General features: G+C 41.6%; 1 protein-coding gene across 2 annotated transcripts in view; it reads right to left on the minus strand.

Annotated features, from left to right (window-relative positions):
- The window catches only part of VEPH1 (ventricular zone expressed PH domain containing 1), a 761,239-nt gene that overhangs the window by 667,722 nt on the left and 72,706 nt on the right, over positions 1 to 20,811 (minus strand). For both annotated transcript variants that reach the window (XM_082249205.1, XM_082249204.1), the window contains exon 2: positions 8,645 to 8,887. In XM_082249205.1, coding sequence (XP_082105331.1) covers positions 8,645 to 8,782 — 138 coding nt within the window. In that variant the 5' untranslated portion in view covers positions 8,783 to 8,887. The remainder of the gene's footprint in view (positions 1 to 8,644; positions 8,888 to 20,811) is intronic.

Below are 20,811 nucleotides of genomic sequence, written 5' to 3' on the forward strand. Positions count from 1 at the left end.
ATGAACTCCTAAACCGTCTGCTACAGAGAGGCTACTCTAAAAAGTCCCTTAAACGAGCTTACATCGGGCTCTATCCAGTGATAGAAATAAACTACTGGCCCCTACATAAGCCAAAAATTCAGATGATAACGGCAAGCTGAGGATAATTACTCCCTACACATACCAACACTGCAAGATCAAGCAGATCGTGTCCAAACACTGGCACCTTCTGTCCTCTGATCCAGTCTTAAGTCAATATCTCTCAGACTCACCCAACTTTACCTTTAAAAGAGCCCCTGCACTCAAGGATAGGTTGGTCCGCAGTGAATTTGTTGACAGTACCTCGCTCACCTACTGCAAATACAAAGGGACCTTTATGTGTGGCAGCTGCAAATATTGCGGCTACATGCTGACACAAAGGAACCCCACATTACCCAATAGGACTATCCACAAAGCCAAACATTTTGCCAACTGTCGCACCGTTGGGGTAATCTATCTTCTACTGTGCGATTGCCAATGTTTTTACATTGGCAAAACCAAGCAGGAGCTCTGGCAACGGGCATACCGCCACATCCTGAGTATGAGGAAATCCGACCCAGACCTCCCGCTTGGTCAGCACGTAGCCACAGTGCACCTTGGCAAAATGCCCAAGATCAAATTTTTAATCTTGGGTCGTATCCACCCGGGCTCTAGAGGAGGAGACTGGAACAAAAGTCTCCTCCAACTCGAGCTCAGGTGGATATACCATCTCAGGGCCACCGAACCCCCTGGCTTGAATGGGACACTATCTTTCAAGCCCTTCCTCGAAGGGTTCAACTCTGGGGGTATGGAGACTTAACCTTCCATCATCTAGCTAAAACAGATCTTGCCTTCCTTTATCATGCCTGTCATTTATTGTTACATCTCTTTTCCATTTTTAAAGGTGTTTAATAACAACTGAAATTTATGTGTTAGAATTCTCGAGATAAGCATATATTGCTGTTCCATATTATGTCTGTGTCTACATTTGAATACTCTCTCTGCCTTATTATAATGTGGTGATGACAAATTCAGTACATACATCTATATTGTTATGCTCTATATTCTGTTCTGTAAACCCAAATGTTTTCCCCATTTTTTCCCCATTTTTTGCTTTGTTGTCATTTAGTTCCAGTGATGGGCTGTTAACATTTGGTTAAATGCTCTCTGGCGATGTGTGTATTTATATACATATAAAGTATTTTATTATTCTGTGAGGATCTCTCACTGTTAGCGTCCAGCCTTATTAGGCAAATACTGGATTGACATTGACTCAGTTGATAATATTCTACGGTCTAGGTTTTCCAAGTCACCTTTTAGGTCACTTTGTGTCCCCATGATATGGCCATCCCGGCACGGTGAGACACATCGCGCACCTAGCGATGTACATGGTTGGTCTTCACCATCCAGCGTTAGGTCCGCCCCTGACCGACGCTGAACAATTGGAAGCGGAAGTGGTTCTGCACTTCCGGTTTCGATCACCATGCCGGTGGAACGCAGGCGCCGGCCCCGCCTACGTCACGTTGTGCGTCAGCGTGACGCGCACGTGATTTGGGGGCGGGCCCGGCATCGGCGATCCAGGAAGCCCTTCCTGGACGCCAGCTGTTGCCTATGCCACTTATCAAAAACACCATTGAAAAGCACACCTCCCCCAGCACACAGACAACACATTTGTCTGCTGGTTGCTGGCTGGAGAGAATGTGCAAATAGATCTGACACCATCACAAGGTAATACAATTGTTTTTTACAATCAGGACTGATTAACCCCTTTGTTTCTAAGCCATTCCTATATAACTTAACAAGCATGGTTCACCTTTCCTGCTTTTTTCAGGAAATTAGGGTGTAATTCTAAAAGTTATTTTTGCCTATCTCTTTTTAGACTGGCTCTATTTACATTGGATGTTTAGTGGCAAGGCACTGCTCCTGGCTTCCTTTTCCTAGGACTTCAGATGACAATACATTTGTGAGACACCTACCTGACCTTACCCTTTGTGGTCCTACAACTCCAATTAGAATTACAACTATAATGACTACATACATCGCCAGTTAGATCCAGACCAACCAGATGTTTTTATTCTCTTGTACAAGCATGTAAAGCTCAGATTTGACTAACTCTGTAAGTACTCACAATCTATATACAGTCCATTTTGTGAATCATAAAAGTATTGTATATATGTAGATCCCATTATCCATGGCACTTATGCTCATATTTTTGTATATTATTAGAGTACCGCTATGAACTACCCCTGAAGAAGGAGAAAGCATATATCTTCGAAACATGTCGGGTTGCTAGGTTCTAGCGTTTGAGTTCCATTCTTATCTGTCCATTGCTTGTACACTGCTTTTATGCCATTGCTTTACATTTTCTATTTTTGTACCAATAAAGTTATTGTTGAATATATATCAGCTTTTCTATTTGATATGTGCCTTTAAAGTCCCAATCAGGGGAACCCCCTATTTTTGCTTTCTCTATAACAGTTGCTTCTTTTTAAAAGTATATTTTAAAACCAATTAGAACATTCATTCATCTTGCCCAATGTTTAAGGTTTGGGCGTAGGAAGTGAATGTGACCTGCCAGCACAAGTGACTATACACAATGTTTTGGGGTCTTTGGAGGCAGGCATGACATCTGAACTTCTGTATAGGGGTATATATACACACACATGTATGTATATATACACCTACACACATATAGGTGTAAAAATAGCAGAACACTATACTTGCGCTAATGAAATAATTAACACCAATATGTCTCCGCTCCTATCACACCTATATATGTGTATGTGTAAAATACATATAAGTGTGTGTGTATATATACCCCTATACAGAAGTTCAGATGTTTTGCCTGCCTCCAAAGACCCACAAAAAATGCCCATAAAAACGCCTGCGCCAAAAAAAAAAATGCCCAGGTGTGTTATTGCAGGCATTTTTTTGGGCATTTTTTGGGGGTCTTTGGAGGCAGGCAAAACATCTGAACTTCTGTATAGGGGTATATATACACACACACTTATATGTATTTTATACATATATAGGTGTGATAGGAGCGGAGACATATTGGTGTTAATTATTTCATTAGCGCAAGTATAGTGTTCTGCTACTTTCACACCTATATATGTGTAGGTGTATATATACATATAAGTGTGTGTGTATATATACCCCTACACAGAAGTTCTGATGTTATGCCTGCCTCCAATAACCCCCAGCTGGGAAAAAAAAATTAAAGTCAGCAGCTACATAGACTGTAGCTGCCAACTTTTAATATATAGACACTTACCTGTCCAGGGAGCCCACAATGTCAGCACCCCAGCCGATTTTCGAATCGGCTGCCGGGTGCTGCTGCCACTATTCGTTCTAAGGGAAACCGGCAGTGAAGCCTTTCGGCTTCACAGCTGGTTCCCTACTGTGCATGCGCAAAGCGCGCTGAGCATTCTAATCGGCTCTGTGGCGGGGGAAGGAGGAGGGGGACCAAACTTCTGAGGGACGGCACCGCGGCACTATGGGGAATGTCAAAAAACAGGTACCCGTTCCCTCCTCCCCCCTGAAAGGTGCAAAATGTAGCACCAGAGGGGGGGGGGGTCGAGCAGATGAGCAGAAGTTCCACTTTTGGGTGGAACTCCGCTCTAAACTGACTTTTAGGTAACATTTTCATTATCATCGAAGACCTATGAGCAGGTCTCTTGGCAGTATTACAGCCACATAGCAACCAGTTGGATTGTGCAACCTCCCTTCCCCTGAGTAAATGGCATGAGGCAGTATATGCAGGAGAGGAGTGTGGAAGTTTTGACATGGGGAGAGTATGTGCAGGAGAGGGGTTCCAGAGGGAATGTCAGCAGGCAATATATGCCAGTGAGAACTGCGGACTAGGGGGGTTGAATTACTAAAGGCAAATAGACGTTGGGGTTTATTTACTAAAGGCAAATCCACTGTGCACTGCAAGTAAACTTGGAAGTGCAGTCGCTGTAGATCTGAAGGGCATATGCAAGTGAAAAAAAACAGCATTTTTGCTTGTACATGATTCGATGATAGAAATCAGCAGAGCTTCCTCTCATTTCAGATCTTCCCCTCAGATCTACAGTGAATGCACTTCCAAGTGCACTTGTAGTGCACAGTGGATTTGCCTTTAGTAAAGAAATCCCTGTGCTCTTTGAAAGGTGCAGTTGCACTCTGCAAATGCAGTAGTTTCAGAGCTTAGTAAAGAGTACCCAATCAAGTGCAAGGAAAGTAAAAAAAAATGCATTTTTGCTACCACATGATTGGATGATGGAAGTCAGCAGAGCTTCTGCACATTTACTAAGCTCTAAAGCAGCTGCTCTTGCAGAGTGCAACTGCACTTTGCAAATTGCACAGTGTATTTGCCTTTAGTAAATGAACCCCAGTGTGAAAGTGAGGCAGCGTATGTAGAAAAGAAATGCAAAGAGCATGATAGCAGGCAATATGTGTAGAAGAATTGCAAGAACATGTCAAAGACCTGTATGTACAGCAAAAGGAGTGCAGAGGGTATACAAATGTGCAGTTTGTGCAGGAGATAGGTGCATAGGTTATTACAGCAGGCAACATGTTCAGGGCAGGGGTGCAAGAAGGTATAAGAGGGGGCAGTATGTCAAGGAGGGGTTGGTTGTCAGTATAAATGTGGGCAGTATGTGCAGTGGAGGAGTGCAGAAGGTATTACAGTGAGTCTTATGTCCAGGGAACCAGAGGGTATTATAGGAGGCAGTATGTGCAGGAGAGGAGTGCATATGGTAAGAAGATTGTTCGCAGCCTGAATTCACTGCCATTTCCACCAACTGGTCAAGGGTACCTCCCCTGTACTTCTTACCACAGAGCTTGGGCAGGGTGTACACATACCTATAGTAGAAAGACACTTCACCATTTTGAACACTCCTGTTCACCTGGCCCAAGGCCCACACTTCATGGACCAGAAGATATTCTGAAATAAAGAATTGTCCATGCCAGTTGCCTTTCTCATGCTTTTTTTTTCACAAACCCATTCTTTACTTGAATAACAAAGATTTGTTCCATAACACAGCACATTGCCAAGCTCTTTTCCCTCCTCTCTAGCAAATCTCACAACTCCAAGAACCAGAGGCTTTCACGCAGATTTTTCCTGAATATCTCATTTCATTCATTAGCTGTCCTAAATTTGGGTCTCTTCCAGACAGGAGCTTTCCTAAGCCTGCTTTCTCATCCTTCTCGCAACCTACATGTTGTCTATCTGAGACCAACTCTTCCCACACGTCTCTCTAGCTCCACCCCAATCAGACAGTATATGGCCAAAAGGGTGACCCACCCTGATGACTAATAATTTACTATACATAATCCTAACCCCTGTCTACAAGGTGAGCAGTATGTGCAAGGACAGAAGTGCAAGAGGGTAGAGGAAGGGGTAGTATGTGCAGGAGAGGAGTGTGGATAAAGGCCAGTGTGTACAGGGGAGAACTGTTGAGGGTATGGTGGTATATGCAGCAGAGGAATGTATAGGGGATATGACGGTAGGTAGTATTTGTGGGAAAGGAGCTTGGAAGGTATGGTGGCATTTAGTATTTGTTTTAAAGGAATGCTAAGTGTATGACAGCAGGTATTTTCTGGAGAGGAGTGTGGAGGGTATGATGACAGGTAGTATTTGCTGGAGAGAAGTGGGGAGAATATGATAGTGGGCAATATGTGCAGGAGATGAGTTTGGGAAGCATACATAGGGAGAATTAATAAAACGTATCTTAGACAAACTTTGTCTCAACTGGCACACAGGGGACAGAACTTGTTTCAAACCATTTTTTTAATTATTATTGTACTGTTCAGAAGTGTTTTAAAATATGAGTGGCAAAAGAGTGGAAATGGTAATTTGTACCAACAGGCCGCCACAGGGTTCCCTCCTATCTCGGTAGAAGTCTCGTCAGAGGAAACGCGTCAGAGAGGAGGCGTGTCGCGCCGCCACTCGCGTCATCTGTCCGTGCTGTAGCCGGACGTGAGTTCCCACAGGCTCAATTCATTTATGCCAGCATACACCTTGGATACATGTAAGTGCAATTGCCTATTTTTATTTAATAAATCGGGCGTAATGCACTATTGTCGACTCCATTGATTTTCTTTACATAAACGAACTGTGGAGCAATTTAAGAGACAGAGCACCACCCCATCTGCGGACCATATGACCGATAGCCAGCCTAGAGTCACATCTCGGAAAGTGGAGAGTTTAACCTTAACGCCCAACCTATCTTACATCTGGTCAGAGGCTTTTGAGTGTGCTCACATGCTGGGTGAAGGTATATGGGAAAATAGCTAACCTTGGTCTATGTGGATGAGTTATGCCATTTATACACATATATCTGGTAAGAAGCTAAACCTGCTGGTGGTGGGATTGTTTCACGTGGATGTCACTTTATGTTGAATTAAGTTTCTGCACAGAATATATCACAGAAATTTCACGGAATATCACTATCATTTGATGGACTTTATTTTGGATCTTTCACATATATGATATATTTATGGTTTATATTGTGTTTATATATCATTTTTTTTTTTTATAATATTGATTGAGGACACAGTTCAGTTTTTAGCGCACCAACCTTTTTTCACACAGGGTTACATGTGCCTTCTGTTTCCAGTTAGAGATTGATTCTGTACATAAGGATAAAGCAGGATATGCCAAATTTTGCTAATCTTGTGAAATGTTGACATGATTTTCCATGAAAGTTATTAAATGTATTTTATGCCAACCAATGTATAATTGTATGCATAGTACATTGTGCACTACAGATTGAAAAAAATTAAAAAAAAATTATATGAGCAGGCTTGATGACTTTTGCTAGCGAAACACATTGGAGAAAGAGGAATAAAGACAGGTGAGATGACATACTGGGAACTTCTGTCGCTGCATTAAAAATTTATTTTTACAGTGGTGATGTTATCAGTGTGTGACCCATTCATTTCCTTTGACAGCAAGGTAATTATCTCAGTAATATTGGGATCACTCAGAATTTTTTAAAAAGTTAGGGACACTAGGAAACATCGGGGGACCTAGAGACAGGAACACTAGCTTTTGTTCAGGCCATGGCTGAAGGAATGAGCCTAAATTAAAGTGATATTACAATTTTTTTTTTTTATTGTTAAAAATAACAAACATGTTATACTTACGTGCTCTGTGCAGCCCAGATCCTCCTTCTCTCAGGTCCCTCACCAATGCTCCTGGCTCCTTCCTCCTACCAGGAGCCCCCATGGCAAGCAGCTTGCTATGGGGGCACCTGAGCCGAGCCTGCTCGGTGTCCATTCAGACGCAGAGTCACAGCTCGGCACTGCCCCCTCTTTCTTCATTGGCTCACTGACTTTGACAGCAGCTAAAGCCAATGGTGCCTGCTGCTGTGTCTCAGCCAATCAGGAAGGAGAGATGGACAGCTGAGGCTCTCATGCAACATTGCTGGATCAAGATGGGGCTCAGATATTTATGGGGGGGGGGGCTGAGGAGGGCTGCTGCACACAGAAGGTTTTTGCATCTTGATGCATAGAATGCATTATGATAAAAAAAAAAACCTTCTGCCTTTAGAACCACTTTAAAAGGAATAGGAGATGGTCTGGGTGGCACTTTGATAGCAGCAGGTGAATAACTAGTCTTGAACAAAGTCTTGTAGGAAATCAATTAGCAACATCCCTGAAAATCTCTGATAACCCTTCTCTTTAAAGAAGCCTATCCGGCTTTTATATCTATTGACCCTTCCTTTTAAATTGTAAGCTCTAATGAGCAGGGCCCTCTGATTCCATTTGTACCAAAATGTATTGTAACTGTAATGTCTGCCTTCATTTTGTTAAGCGCTGCGCAAACTGTTGGCACTTTATAAATCCTGTATAATAATATTAATAACATGAATTCCAAGAATGTATTGTATAAACCATACCTGACCGATAGCCCTGGAAGCTGGAAATCACTGAAGAAGACACTGCTATATTAGTGATCTCCAATTGTTTCCAGGTCCCGTGCTGAGCTGCTGGCTGGATACATTCTGAAAACAGGAAGTTATCTGCTCAGCACAGGCACAATTTATAGAATCCTTTGCATTTTCTGAATGAACACAAAGTGTTCTCTGATTAAACGAGGTGGAGAAAAAGGCAGTGAAGTCGCGCTCTCTAGCTGGTCCAGAAAACGCTTTGCACAATGCATCAGTCTGGTCGATCAGTACGGGACCCGGAAGCAGGTGGAGAACCCTGGAGTAGCGGTGTCTACTTTAGTGATTTCTAGCTTCCAGAGGAATTGGCCAGGTATGGTATATACTGTACATAGTTATACTGGTCCATGCCTGGAATTATTCTTTAAAGCAGGAACTAAATGTACCAACAAGCCTGTTCTTTGGGAGTAGAGGTCAAAGCTGCATATCAGTATTTCCATGTTTATAGACATTCATTGCACATGTGTGAACCTTGCAGCTGGTCCACATCAGCATAAAGGAACAAATTCGGGGCAGTTACATGCTGACCCATGTTTCTGTGTTACAGCAAAACCACCTGCCTTTGGAAATGTTTCAAACATAGTAGGAGCACTAGTGTTGGTTTAATCTTTCCACACCCTACATGGACAGAAATGATGAACCTATATATTACCATTATCTGTTTCAAGACACAAAGGGGTGCTTAAAATATACTGTATATTTGTTTTACTTACCGATGAAGATGATATAATCCTGATTTGTTCCAGAGCTTCAGACAGGCAACCTTCAATTTCAAAATCATCTAAAGAGAACAAGTCACCTGCTCTGGACAGATCTTTCTGCTCTAAGACCAGCTGAAACAAATGGTGCATGGCTGTTACTCATTCCACAAATTAACATTTACATCCATGCATGTGTCAAGAGTTCTTTACAGTCCATTCTTTTAAGGGTTGCTGACATTCTTTGTTCAGATCTCTCTAGAAAAGAAAAACATAATTATTTTAATTAGCATACCTATTTTTTGTACTTAAATATGGCATACTCTACATTTGAACAAGGTGAGGCAATGCAAATAAACTACTAGTATTAGAATACTGGCAAAGTACTCTCAAGCATAAAGGACTGGGCTGGGACACAGGAGGGCTTTTGCCCCTTAGGCCAGTTCTCACAAGATACAGTATATTGGGCAGGTGGTTACAATTGGAGATACTTTACCATTTAGTCATTGATTTACATTAATCGACAACATTGTCTATGGCTGGAAATATTAAACTTGCTGTAGTATATGAAGGTAAACATTCTGGTACAAGCAAAACCATAGTAATCCTATAATTTTACATGCAAAACCAAATTGTATATCAATATGTATGAACACGTTGAAAAACACATTTTGCGACAAACACATATAAAATAAAGTGTGCCTTTACTTATGACAGCTTCTAAACTGCCTCCAGAACCAGTTGCATGGGTGTCTTAAAATGTTTGAACTGTTCCAATCAGGAATATTTCTGAATAGATTTGACCTTGGAGGAACGCTATGAGAACCCATCTTTAAACAAAGTCTAAAACATAATGCTTGCTCATTTACATTATTTTTTGCCATAATAATCCAAGTTACTGTACTTGTGGTAAAAGAATATGAACCTTTATTTACAGTAACTCATGTAAGTAACTCATGTGCCCCACTTGGGCAGCATTAACTGCAACTAAATATTAAACTGTTAGTCCTACACATTGACTTGGATACAGTAGGTTTTAGCCCACTTCTCCTTACAGAACAGCTTTAATATGAACTGCCTGCTTTGGGACCTCCTACAACATGTCTATAAAATTAAGGTCAGGACTTTTACATGGCCATTGCAGAACAATAATTTTTTTCTGCTTTAACCATGCTATAGCAGATTTACTTGAAATTTTAGCATCTTTGTGTGCATGACTGCTTACATGACTGATGAATGTGCTGGTAGAATTCAGAATTAATAATTCCATCAGTGATAGTTGCAAGCCATCCTGATCGAGAGGCAAAGCCGATCCAAACCATGATATCCCAACCATCATTTTTGGGTTGGAATATGCTGGGATTTGGTTCTTATGATGGAATGTAGGTTTTGCCTTTTATCAAATATATTCCCAAAATAATAGCACACTAGGAAATCCTCCCCCCCCCCCTCCTCTTGCACAATTGGCACTTTTGAGGAGCGGGTGGGGGAGCAGGTACCCAATTTTGACGGATACCTGCTCCCACTTCTGTTCCGAGCGCCCCGGCGCTCGGGAACAGAATTTCTGCTCCCTTCCTCCCTCTCCCCTGCAATTTTATGGGACACTGACAGGTCCCAGAAGACTGCATCCACCAATCCAAGATGCGCCGCACAACTCGTGCATGCGCAGTGGGCACCTGGATGTGAAGTCTCAAGCTGTCACAGCTGAGGGCCCATAGTGAAGATGCCTGCACCAACGAGGGAGGGCGGAGGATGAAGACGGCTGGGGTGATCTCACTGCTGGACTGTGGGACAGGTGAGTGGCTGTTTTTTAAAAGTCAGCAGCTAAACTTTTTGTAGCTGCTGACTTTTATTTTTTTATAGGTGGCTGGAGCTCCCCTTTAAGCAGTAAAAACTCACCCCAGCTGCTAGATTACCTTTGTTCCCTAGCAGGAAAATATATACATTCAACAACCAGCCCTTAGAAAATGTCAATTATCCTTAAAAGTTCATAAAATGTAATGCTTCTAATCCAAGTAAAAAATGTATTTTACAAAGAAATCATTGAAAGTTAAGCCAGAAAGTTTAATTTTTATCTGTCTACAGAATGTTCTAAATTTTACAAAATGGTCTTAGGCAAATTGTAGATAGGGGGCAATCTTTTTTTTAGATAGTACAGTAAAACCTTGAAATGAGAGTAACTTGGTCTGAGAGCATTTCGCAAGACAAGCAAACTTTTTTATACATTTTGACTTGATAAATATGCGATGTCTTGATATACAAGTAGCATCATGTCACAACTGAGTATAAAAGAAAAGAAAGGAGCCTCCAAGTGTAGAAACAGGGTTACATTTAATAAGGGAACAACATTTAGCAACTCACATGATTAAAACAGGCACATCTAAGAATGCAGGCATCCGGGGTAAAGCTGTCCACATAGACCATCCTCCTCACCGCCATCAACGTCATCCCTTCCACACTGCGCTCCACAAGCACTTCAAGTCTTGCTTTTAGACCACATCTGCAGTCTTCCCAATCATGACTGCAGACTGACGGCGGTAAAAGCCGGTGGTGAGGAGGATGGTCTTGCTGGATTTTGCTTCTAATCCCCTTGTGGGGGGCTGCTATTTGTGGATGGACATTTTATAGTTACACAACCTATCACATTGCTATAATCTTTTTATATGGACTAAAAACTGAAGGACTTATGAACAAATGGTTGTGGAACGAATCATCTAAACTTCCATTATTTCTTATGGGGAAATTTGCTTTGATATAAGAGTGCTTTTAATTATAAACATGTTTCTGGAACAAATTATGCTCACAATCCAGGGTTTTACTGTATTGTTTTTTTCTCTGAAACCCTGCTATGCACAACATTGTTGTACAGTGTTGTCCTTATAGTGAACTCATGATGATGACGCTGACAATCACCAATGCAACAAAGGCCTTTAGTTTCTAAAATGTTAGTCCAGGGTCTGTTGAGATCACCTGGAGTATAAAAAAAATGCCAAACAGTTATTTGTATAAAAAACAAATACCAGAATTTCTTACACCAAAACATCCACACCAAAAGCAAATGTAAACTTTCAGAAGCAAAGAAACCTCATTCTTCAAAAATATCCTCCATAAATATCTGTCTACATCAGTGGTCCCCACTGGTGGACCCCATTCCTTCCTGAGACACCAACAGTAGGGCACTATCCCTCCTACACCAACAGCACCAATGGGGCATTATTCCTCCCACTGATATGAATGATGAGGAATAATTTCTTCCACTCATATAAACCATTGGACACTATCCTCCCCCCCCCCCCGACATTAACAATGGGGCACTGTTCCTCCCACAAATACCAATGATGGGACATTTTCTACACTCACTGGCTACAGTCTGGCTCCACTAGGTTGGAAGACAGTAAACCGAACCCTTTGTTCATAAGGTTTGGAGTCTGCTGATCTAGACATATATGTGATCAAAAAAGATTCAACAGCAACAAAATTTTACAATTCTATATTTGGAAATACGGTATCATGTACCAATTAAAATCTTTATAAAAAAATGATTGTTATGCAACTGATTTTCAACACTAGGCTATTACCCTCTGTTCGTCATGATTATTTCTACAGATCCACACCATTTATTCTACATTTTCAGTACAGTACATTTGCCAGGTAATCACCAAATTTAGAATGATCTGAACCGTGGCAGCTGCACCCCAAAAAAGCAAGCAAAGGACAAAGTACAAGTCATCAGTATTTCCTGCAGGCTCCCAGCAACTGATCCTATTACCTGTTACTTATTAGAGGCATTTATATAGCGCCGACAATGTACATACTGTACATTCCCATTAGTCCCTGCCTTTGAGACGCTTACAAACTATAGTAACTATTTCACATGCATACACACATACACAGTTTTGTCATGCATCTAAGCTCTCTCACAACAAGGATCTATTAAGAGGTTTAAAGGGTTGACTGAGCTCCGCAGAGTGTAAATTCAGATCCCCACCCCCTGCTTTCTGAAAGCTCAGACAAGCTGTATAAATCTTGCACTTTGAACAGTTGTGGAGAAGACAGAACTACAGATAAACAGGTACAACTTATGTAAGAGGATTACTTGAAGCTAGGCACTTCACTGGGTATATGTATGGGGGGTTCACAACCACTTTAGGCTGGGTATACATGTACAGTCGAATGGTCCTGCTCAAAAACCAGCATTCAATTGGCCACTGCATGCAATGGCTGCAGTGCTGTTCAGTGTATTATGATGGCTGTATACCCAGCTTTAGTGGAAGGGCTGACCTACACACATTTTTCAATTTATATCCAGTTAGGTAGTTAGGTAGAACACTACATATTCAGTTAGGTAGAACACTACATATTATTGGTAATAACCTGTTGATGGATAGCTTCATAAGCACTGTCAAAAAAAAAGCACACACACATGAATAGTGCACAATCTACTGAGCATTTTCATAAACTACCCTGTTAGAACTACATAGGGTGTCCCTTGCCTGAAACTAGTGTGCAGGGCAGGACTTAAGGATTTTTAGGCTTTACTTTCTGCATGATGGCTTATGATATAGTGCATCCGGCAAGTATTCACAGCGCTTTACTTTTTCCACATTTTGTTATGGTACAGCCTTATTCCAAAATAGATTAAATTCATTATTTTCCTCAAAATTTTACAAACAATATCCCATAATGACAACGTGAAAGAAGTTTGTTTGAAATCTTTGCAAACTTATTAAAAATATAAAATTAAAATAATCACATGTACTTAAGTACTCACAGCCTTTGCCGTGACACCTAAAATTGAGCTCAGGTGCATCCTGTTTCCACTGATCAGCCTTGAGATGTTTCAACTACTTGATTGGAGTCCACCTGTGGTAAATTCAGTTGCTTGGACATGATTTGGAAAGGCACATACCTGTCTATATAAGGTACCACCATTAACAGTGCATGTCAGAGCACAAACCAAGCCCTGACGCCCAAGGAATTGCCTGTAGACCTCCGAGACAGGATTGCATCGAGGCACAGATCTGGGGAAGGGTACAGAAAAGATTCTGCAGCATTGAAGGTCCCAATAAACACAGTGGCCTCCGTCATCCATAAATTGAAGAAGTTTGGAACCACCAGAGAGAGAGAGAGGAGAACCTTCTAGAAGAACAGCCATCTCTGCAGCACTCCACCAATCAGGCCTGAATGGTAGAGTGACCAGATAGAAGCCACTCCTCAGTAAAAGGCACATGACAGCCCACCTGGAGTTTGTCAAAAGGCACCTGAAGGACTCTCAGATCATGTAAAAAAAAATTCTCTGGTCTGATGAAACAAAGATTGAACTCTTTGGCCTGAATGGCAAGCGCTATGTCTGGAGGAAACCAGGCACCGCTCATCACCTGACCAATACCATCCCTACAGTGAAGCATCATGCTGTGGGGATGTTTTTCAGTGGCAGAAACTGAGAGACTAGTCAGGATCGAGGGAAAGATGAATGCAGCAATGTACAGAAACATCCTTGATGAAAACCTGCTCCAGAGCACTGTGGACCTCAGAGTGGGGCGAAGGTTCATTTTCCAACAGGAAAATGACCTCAAGCACACAGCCAAGATAATAAAGAAGTGGCTACAGGACAACTCTATGAATGTCCTTGAGTGGCCCAGCCAGAGCCCAGATTTGAACCTGATTGAACATCTCTGGAGAGGTCTTGAAAATGGCTGTGCGCCGAAGCGCCTCATCTAACCTGATGGGGCTTGACAGGTCCTGCAAAGAAGAATGGGAGAAACTGCCCAAAAATAGATAAAAGTGAAGCCCTATGAATCCTTTTGGGTGCACTGTATGTGATTCATATGTGATTTATTAGCTAGTACAAACGGAATAAGGATGACAAACTTGGAGCTTGTAAATTTAAAAACAATTCTGCAAGGACAGCAATAGGAATTACAGTACAAAGCACAACGCTGGCAGTTACAGTATAAACACCCCTTTAGACCCATGAGTTTCAGGAATGTAGTAAAACTCATAATGTACTGCCCTTTACTCTATGTGCTGTGTTGCAGTGTCATTCATTTAAAAGTGCACAAGTACAGTATGTGCCAACTGACACAAGCATACATCAATGCGCAAAATACAGCATGTTAATAGTCAATGCTTTAAATACTATAGAAATAACTAATTCTACACCATTATTATCCAATATATACTTCTAGAATCCAACAAGAAAGAGAGCATTATACATTTTACAAATTGTATTTCAGGAAGATTAATGTTTAATTTAAGAGTGTGTTTTGTGCATACTCTGGATTTAGGAAAATACATTAACAACTGTTATCTGAGTTAATCTGTAATCTGTTTAAATTACTGAAATACTTTCCACGAATAATAGTCCTGTGTGACATTAAAATATTCAGAAGTGATCAGTCTTACACTCAGTAAAGCCAATAGACTCTGAGAAAGATTTACAAGTTTTCAAAAATGTATCATCCACATTGCATATATGTTAGCAGAGACATGTAAACAGATCTGCAATTTGCAGCATATAAAAAAAATCAAATAAAATGATATGCTTTGCAGACAAACAGTATGCAGATATGCTTAGGTATACATGTGATACCATGCACACATTTTGGGAAAATGTTTATGTAAACCAGCAACTATAGATATACAGTATAAGTGTTGTAATGTCTGGCACATGTTTTATAAATTGCTAGTTCCTTTGCTGGTATGTTCATCCTTTGGCTTCACTATGTAGTACAAAAATAAACTACAGCATGCATGTGTTGCCATCCTGCCATATGCAGGAAAAACTCCTAAATTTAGTCTGATTTGTACTCTTGCTTTGCTCATGTTGCCCCTAGGGGCGGTCTAGCTGTCAAGTCTATCTTCTGCCACTAGGTGTCACTGGCATTTCTAGCACTAGTAGAGGGAGTTACTGTAAGGCTGCATTATGAATATTTATATCTGCCCAGCCAACCACTAGGCATTTCCTTTGCCAGTGATGCATGCTGGGTAGGGGTATAAATATTAGAGGTGAACTCCTCCTTCCTCCTGGGCTCTGGTCTAGGATCAGTGCATGTGATGGAGCTGCTTTGTCAGGTCTGCCTGCCTAAAGAGGCCTATCTAGAATGGGTACTAGGTTTGCCTTCCTGGGGAAGCCTGCAAGGAAGGGAATTTAAAGTTGCTCCTAAGGAGTATAAACCAGAATGGGAGTCCTAGGTAATACAGGTAGAATCTCCTGGAGGACATCTCCTAAAATTACTATTGATGATTATGGAAAGAATACTAACACTGTAGTGTTAGTATTGAATATGGAAAAGTTCCTTCTGTATGTGACTTTATTGTGCTGGAGATCTTCCTGATTGTGAATAATAAACCTGTTTTCTGTATTTAACTAAAAGTGACTGGTGCCCTTCATTTTTTACATTTGTTCACAATCAAAACCAGGATTCCTGCCTGAGAAACTGACTGTCAACTCATCTGCTTCCGAGGGGGGTGAAAAGGAGCTACACGTGCAACTGGAAATGTCACTAAGGCCTCATGCACACTGGGGCTTTTCTAAACACCTTTCCCCTAGCTGGAGAAAAGCGGGTGCAAAAAATGCCCGTAAGGCGTTTAGGCGCGTCAAGCACTTGGGCATTTATTCATTTATTTGGCCAGAATAGTAAATATATTAATTATGGCCATCGAAATGAAGAAACACTCAAGTGCTAAAAGTTCTATACTACCTTCATGGCAGCATTTCTCGAATGTGGTCTTTAGAGAATAAAGTGGTTGTAACCCCCCACACATACCTCTTCCCTACATCCATTCAAAGTACAGAATTTATAAAGCTTGTCTAAGCTGTCGGAAAAAAAGGGGTGGATAGCTAAAGTTACACACTGCAGAGCTCAGTAAGGAAAGCTCTGAGAGCTGATTGGAGGGAAGGGACACATCCCCTTCACACAGCACAGTGGAACAGAGCTGAGCCTGGGTTCCCTCCCTGTCACCATTTTTCTCTTGGTGTCAGGAAAACTTGTCAGAAGAGACTCATGCTGATAGCAGAGGAATGAAGCAGTAGACAGAAATTACACTAAGGGGTTGATTTAATAAAGGCAAATAGAGTGCACACCTTGCAAAGTACAGTTGCACTCTGCAAGTACAATTGCTCCAGAGTTTAGCAAATAAGATGACGGTTCACTTTGCTAAGAATACCCAATCACATGCAAGGTAAATAAAATTGCACATGATTGGATGATGGAAGTCAGCAGAGTTTCTGCTCATTTACTAAGCTCTGGAACAACTTCTTTTATAGAGTGCAACTGCACTTTGCAAAGTGCACACCTAATTGAGGCATGTACACACTATAGAGGGATATGCTTTGTTCATATTTCATGTCTAAGGTTTCCAACCACTTAAAGGACTATGATTACACAAATGATCATGTAAATATTCAAGTGGTTTAGCAAGTCACAATTAGTTGATGTACTGTTAGGGTCCCATTTATAAAGTAATAGGCTACAAGATACATTAGTATTTCAGAGCTAAAATAAGCAGTTTGCAATATTTATAAAGGTATTTCATACAGGTTATTTTATGCAGTTGTCAGAGTTGTCCACCACATTTGTGCCTTAGTTCTGCATGGGAAGATTACAGCAGTGGGGGTGGGGCTTTAGAGGACAACAGATTTCTACTGAACAAGACAGAACAGAAGCACAAGAGGCACATCACACTGAAGTTAGGTAATGCCCCTTGTGCTTAGTTTGCTTTTTTTCTTTTTTCTTTTTTTTTTTTTTGTAGGTAAACCTGGACTTTACCATTTACTGTACATGAGATGAACACATGATAGTACCATTCGCCAGTATGTTTTAGTGGCTGCAGATTGCCAAATAGATGAAAAAAAATTGGAATTGTCTATTTTGCATTTAGGGTTATATTCAATGAAATTTTAGGGGGGGGGGGGTATTGGTTCTGTATGCCCTCTGTATAAGTTTGAATTGTATTTCCCTCCATGATTTTCTTATAATAGCCTGTTTAGTATGTAGCCGTATCTGCTGAAGGGTTAGCCAGGCCTCCTCGATGGAGATTTTTAAAGTGTTTGTAAAGTTATTTTTTTAATTATTATAACAAAGATGTTATACTTACAGTAGCTGTTCTGTGCAGTGGTTTTGCACAGAGCACCCCAAACCTCCTCTAATGGGGTCCCCGACCGACGCTGTCTGCTCCTCCTCTTCTCCATCTGCCCCCATAGCAAACAGATTGCTATGGGGGCAGACGTGCAGGCTCAATCCCTAGCTGAGCTGTGTGCAGCTATTGATCCATCAATGAGCCCCGCCTCCCCGCTCTCTGCTCACAGGATTTGACTGACAACATGTAACGCTCCTGCGTTTTTATTGTAAGCTGGATTTGCAGCTGCAGAATCTCCACTCAGTAGTCATGTAGAGATGTGTTGGAATACCAGATCCAACTCTCCAGACTCATCACTGTGGGCCTGTCTGCTTCAGCATACAGATATACACACACTCAATAAGATGTTCCTGGAGTGATAGGATGTATATGATAGTATGGAGGTGATGTGCTGAAGGGACAGGTGTGAGCAGTGACAGTAATGGTAAGCACTTGATAGTAATGTTCAGGAGAGTAGTAGATGGTAATAGGTAGAATGCAGATAGGTTAGTAATCATGTATGGTAACAGGTGGTAAGGACAGCAGATGACATAGACAGGATAGACTAACCCAGTGCAAGGATAGATGGTAGTAGACTCAAGAGCTAGCAATCTATGTAATAGTGCAGATGGTAGAATTAGTATGCATAGATAGTAACAGTCCTTAATGTGCAGAAGATGATAGTGTAAGTTAGTTATGGAGGATTCCCCTGTGGGGTACTTATCACTAGTAAGGTTTAGTAAGTAGAGGGGTCCAGTAGTGAGGGAGTGATCCGGTAGCGAGATACGGGATCAGTTGCGAGGTTCCGGTCTGTTCCAGGTAAAGGCAAATAGCTGGAGGTTCCGACAGCAAGACAAGGCTTGTGAGCATGTAGACACACATTGAACGAACAACGTGAGAGAGAACGCTGGCGATTGAAATAGCCGCTCAGCGGCGCTCAGCGATGACGTCATCCGTCTTAAAGGTGTATGCGTTCCACCTAACTAGAAAGGTGGGACGCAATGTTTTGAAAGGAAAATGGTAAATAAGGGTACCAAAGGTACCAGAATCTTACAGTACCCCCCCCTTAAGGCCGGCTCCGGAAGGCCTATAGCACTGGCTTCTCCGGGTATTTCGAGTGAAACCTTCGTATAAGCCTAGGTGCGTGAACATCAGAGGTATCCAACCAAGTGTCGTCTTGGGGTCCATAGTTCTTCCATCTTATGAGATATTGGAGTCTTCCTCTGTGGATACGAGAATCCAAAATCTCCTTAATCTCATATTCTTCTCCGCCTTCAACTTGTACTGGAGGTGGAGGCAAGATGGTAGGCCTTATTCCTTGATTAGGAACATGTGGCTTCAGTAGCGACACATGAAAGATGGGATGTATTTTGAGATCTGCCGGTAAGGTGAGTTGCACTGCAGCTTTTCCAATGAGTTTCTTAATTGGGAAGGGTCCCAGAAATAAAGGTCCAAGCTTTTTGCTAGGGATCTTTAATCTTAAATTTTTTGTCGATAGCCAAACGAGGTCCCCAATAGCATATTGCGGAGAAGGTCTTCTACGAAGGTCGTAGTCCCTTTTTTGTTGACTATGAGTGTGTGTGATGGTGGTATTAAGTAAATCCAGAGAGTCTTTTATTTGGGTAAGGATAATCCGAGGCTACTGGGTTACTTGATGGTAGAATGCGTGGTGGAAGAAGTGTGGGATGAAACCCATAGTTCAAGTAGAACGGACTTTGCTTAGTAGTACTGTGGGTTGCGTTGTTATAAGCAAATTCAGCCAGAGGGAGGAGGTCCACCCAATCATCCTGTAGGTATGATGTGTAGCAACGCAGATATTGTTCTATACACTGGTTGACTCTTTCAGTCTGTCCGTTGGTCTGAGGGTGGTAGGGAGAAGTGAGCTTTCGCTCAATCCGTAGTATTTGACATAGAGCTTGCCAAAATTTGGAGATGAACTGTGAACCACGGTCGGATAAAAGAGTCTTTGGAATTCCATGTAACTTGAACACATGTTTCATTAGTAGTTCCGCTGTTTGTTTAGATGAAGGTAGTCTGCGAATAGCAATGAAATGTGCCATCTTTGTCAGATGGTCCACTGACACTAGAATGGTATTAAATCCTTTGGAAGGTGGTAGTTCTACTATAAAGTCTAAGGACACAACTTCCCATGGGACCTGGGGTATTGGTAGACTGCAGAGTAGACCAGATGGTTTTGTAGTGTCAATTTTGGACCTTGCACAGATGTCACATAAAGAAACAAATTTTTGTACAGACGTCTTCATATCAGGTCACCAAAACTGCCTGGTAAGCAAATTAAGGGTTTTCGTCATACCCATATGTCCTGCCATGGGCACATCATGTGATAATTCCAAGATCTTGGTGCGCATAGTAGGGGGTATGTAGAGTTTGTCGTGGTAATAGAGGAAGCCTTCTGCATCAGTACTTAGTTGTGGTGGAGGTGAATCCAATCTTATACTGTGCAAAATCTCTTCCTTCAGGGAACGAACAACACCAATAATACGTTCATAGGGTATTATAGGAATAGAAGGGATTTCGGCGCAGTTATCTTCGGTTAATCGTGATAACGCATCCGCTTTTTTATTTTTGTCTGCAGGCGTGTAGGTCACTAGAAAGTTGAATCTTAGGAAGAATAATGACCATCGTACCTGCCGGTGGGAAAGAGTTTTGTTAGTCTGGAGGTATTGAAGGTTTTTATGATCTGTATATATGAGTATTGGTAATTGGGTACCTTCAAGTAGATGTCGCCAATTCTCCAGTGCCAGTTTTATGGCAAGCAACTCCTTTTCACCAACTGGGTAATTCACCTCTGGGCTGCTTAGTGATTTTGAGAAGAAAGCAACTGGGTGGAGTGGTGAAGTATTTGTTGGTCGTTGGGAGAGAACTGCTCCTACTGCCATATTTGACGCATCTACCTCCAGAATATATTGGAGGGATGGGTCTGGATGGCGTAGTATGGGAGCAGAAGTAAAGCTTGATTTTAACAAGCGGAAAGCTCCATTTGCTTCTTCTGACCATTTGAATGGTTTCTTTATACTTGTAAGTTGTGTGAGAGGTCTCAC

Source organism: Pelophylax lessonae (assembly GCF_965119305.1).
Source record: "Pelophylax lessonae genome assembly, chromosome: 3".
Taxonomy (NCBI): Eukaryota; Metazoa; Chordata; class Amphibia; order Anura; family Ranidae; genus Pelophylax; species Pelophylax lessonae.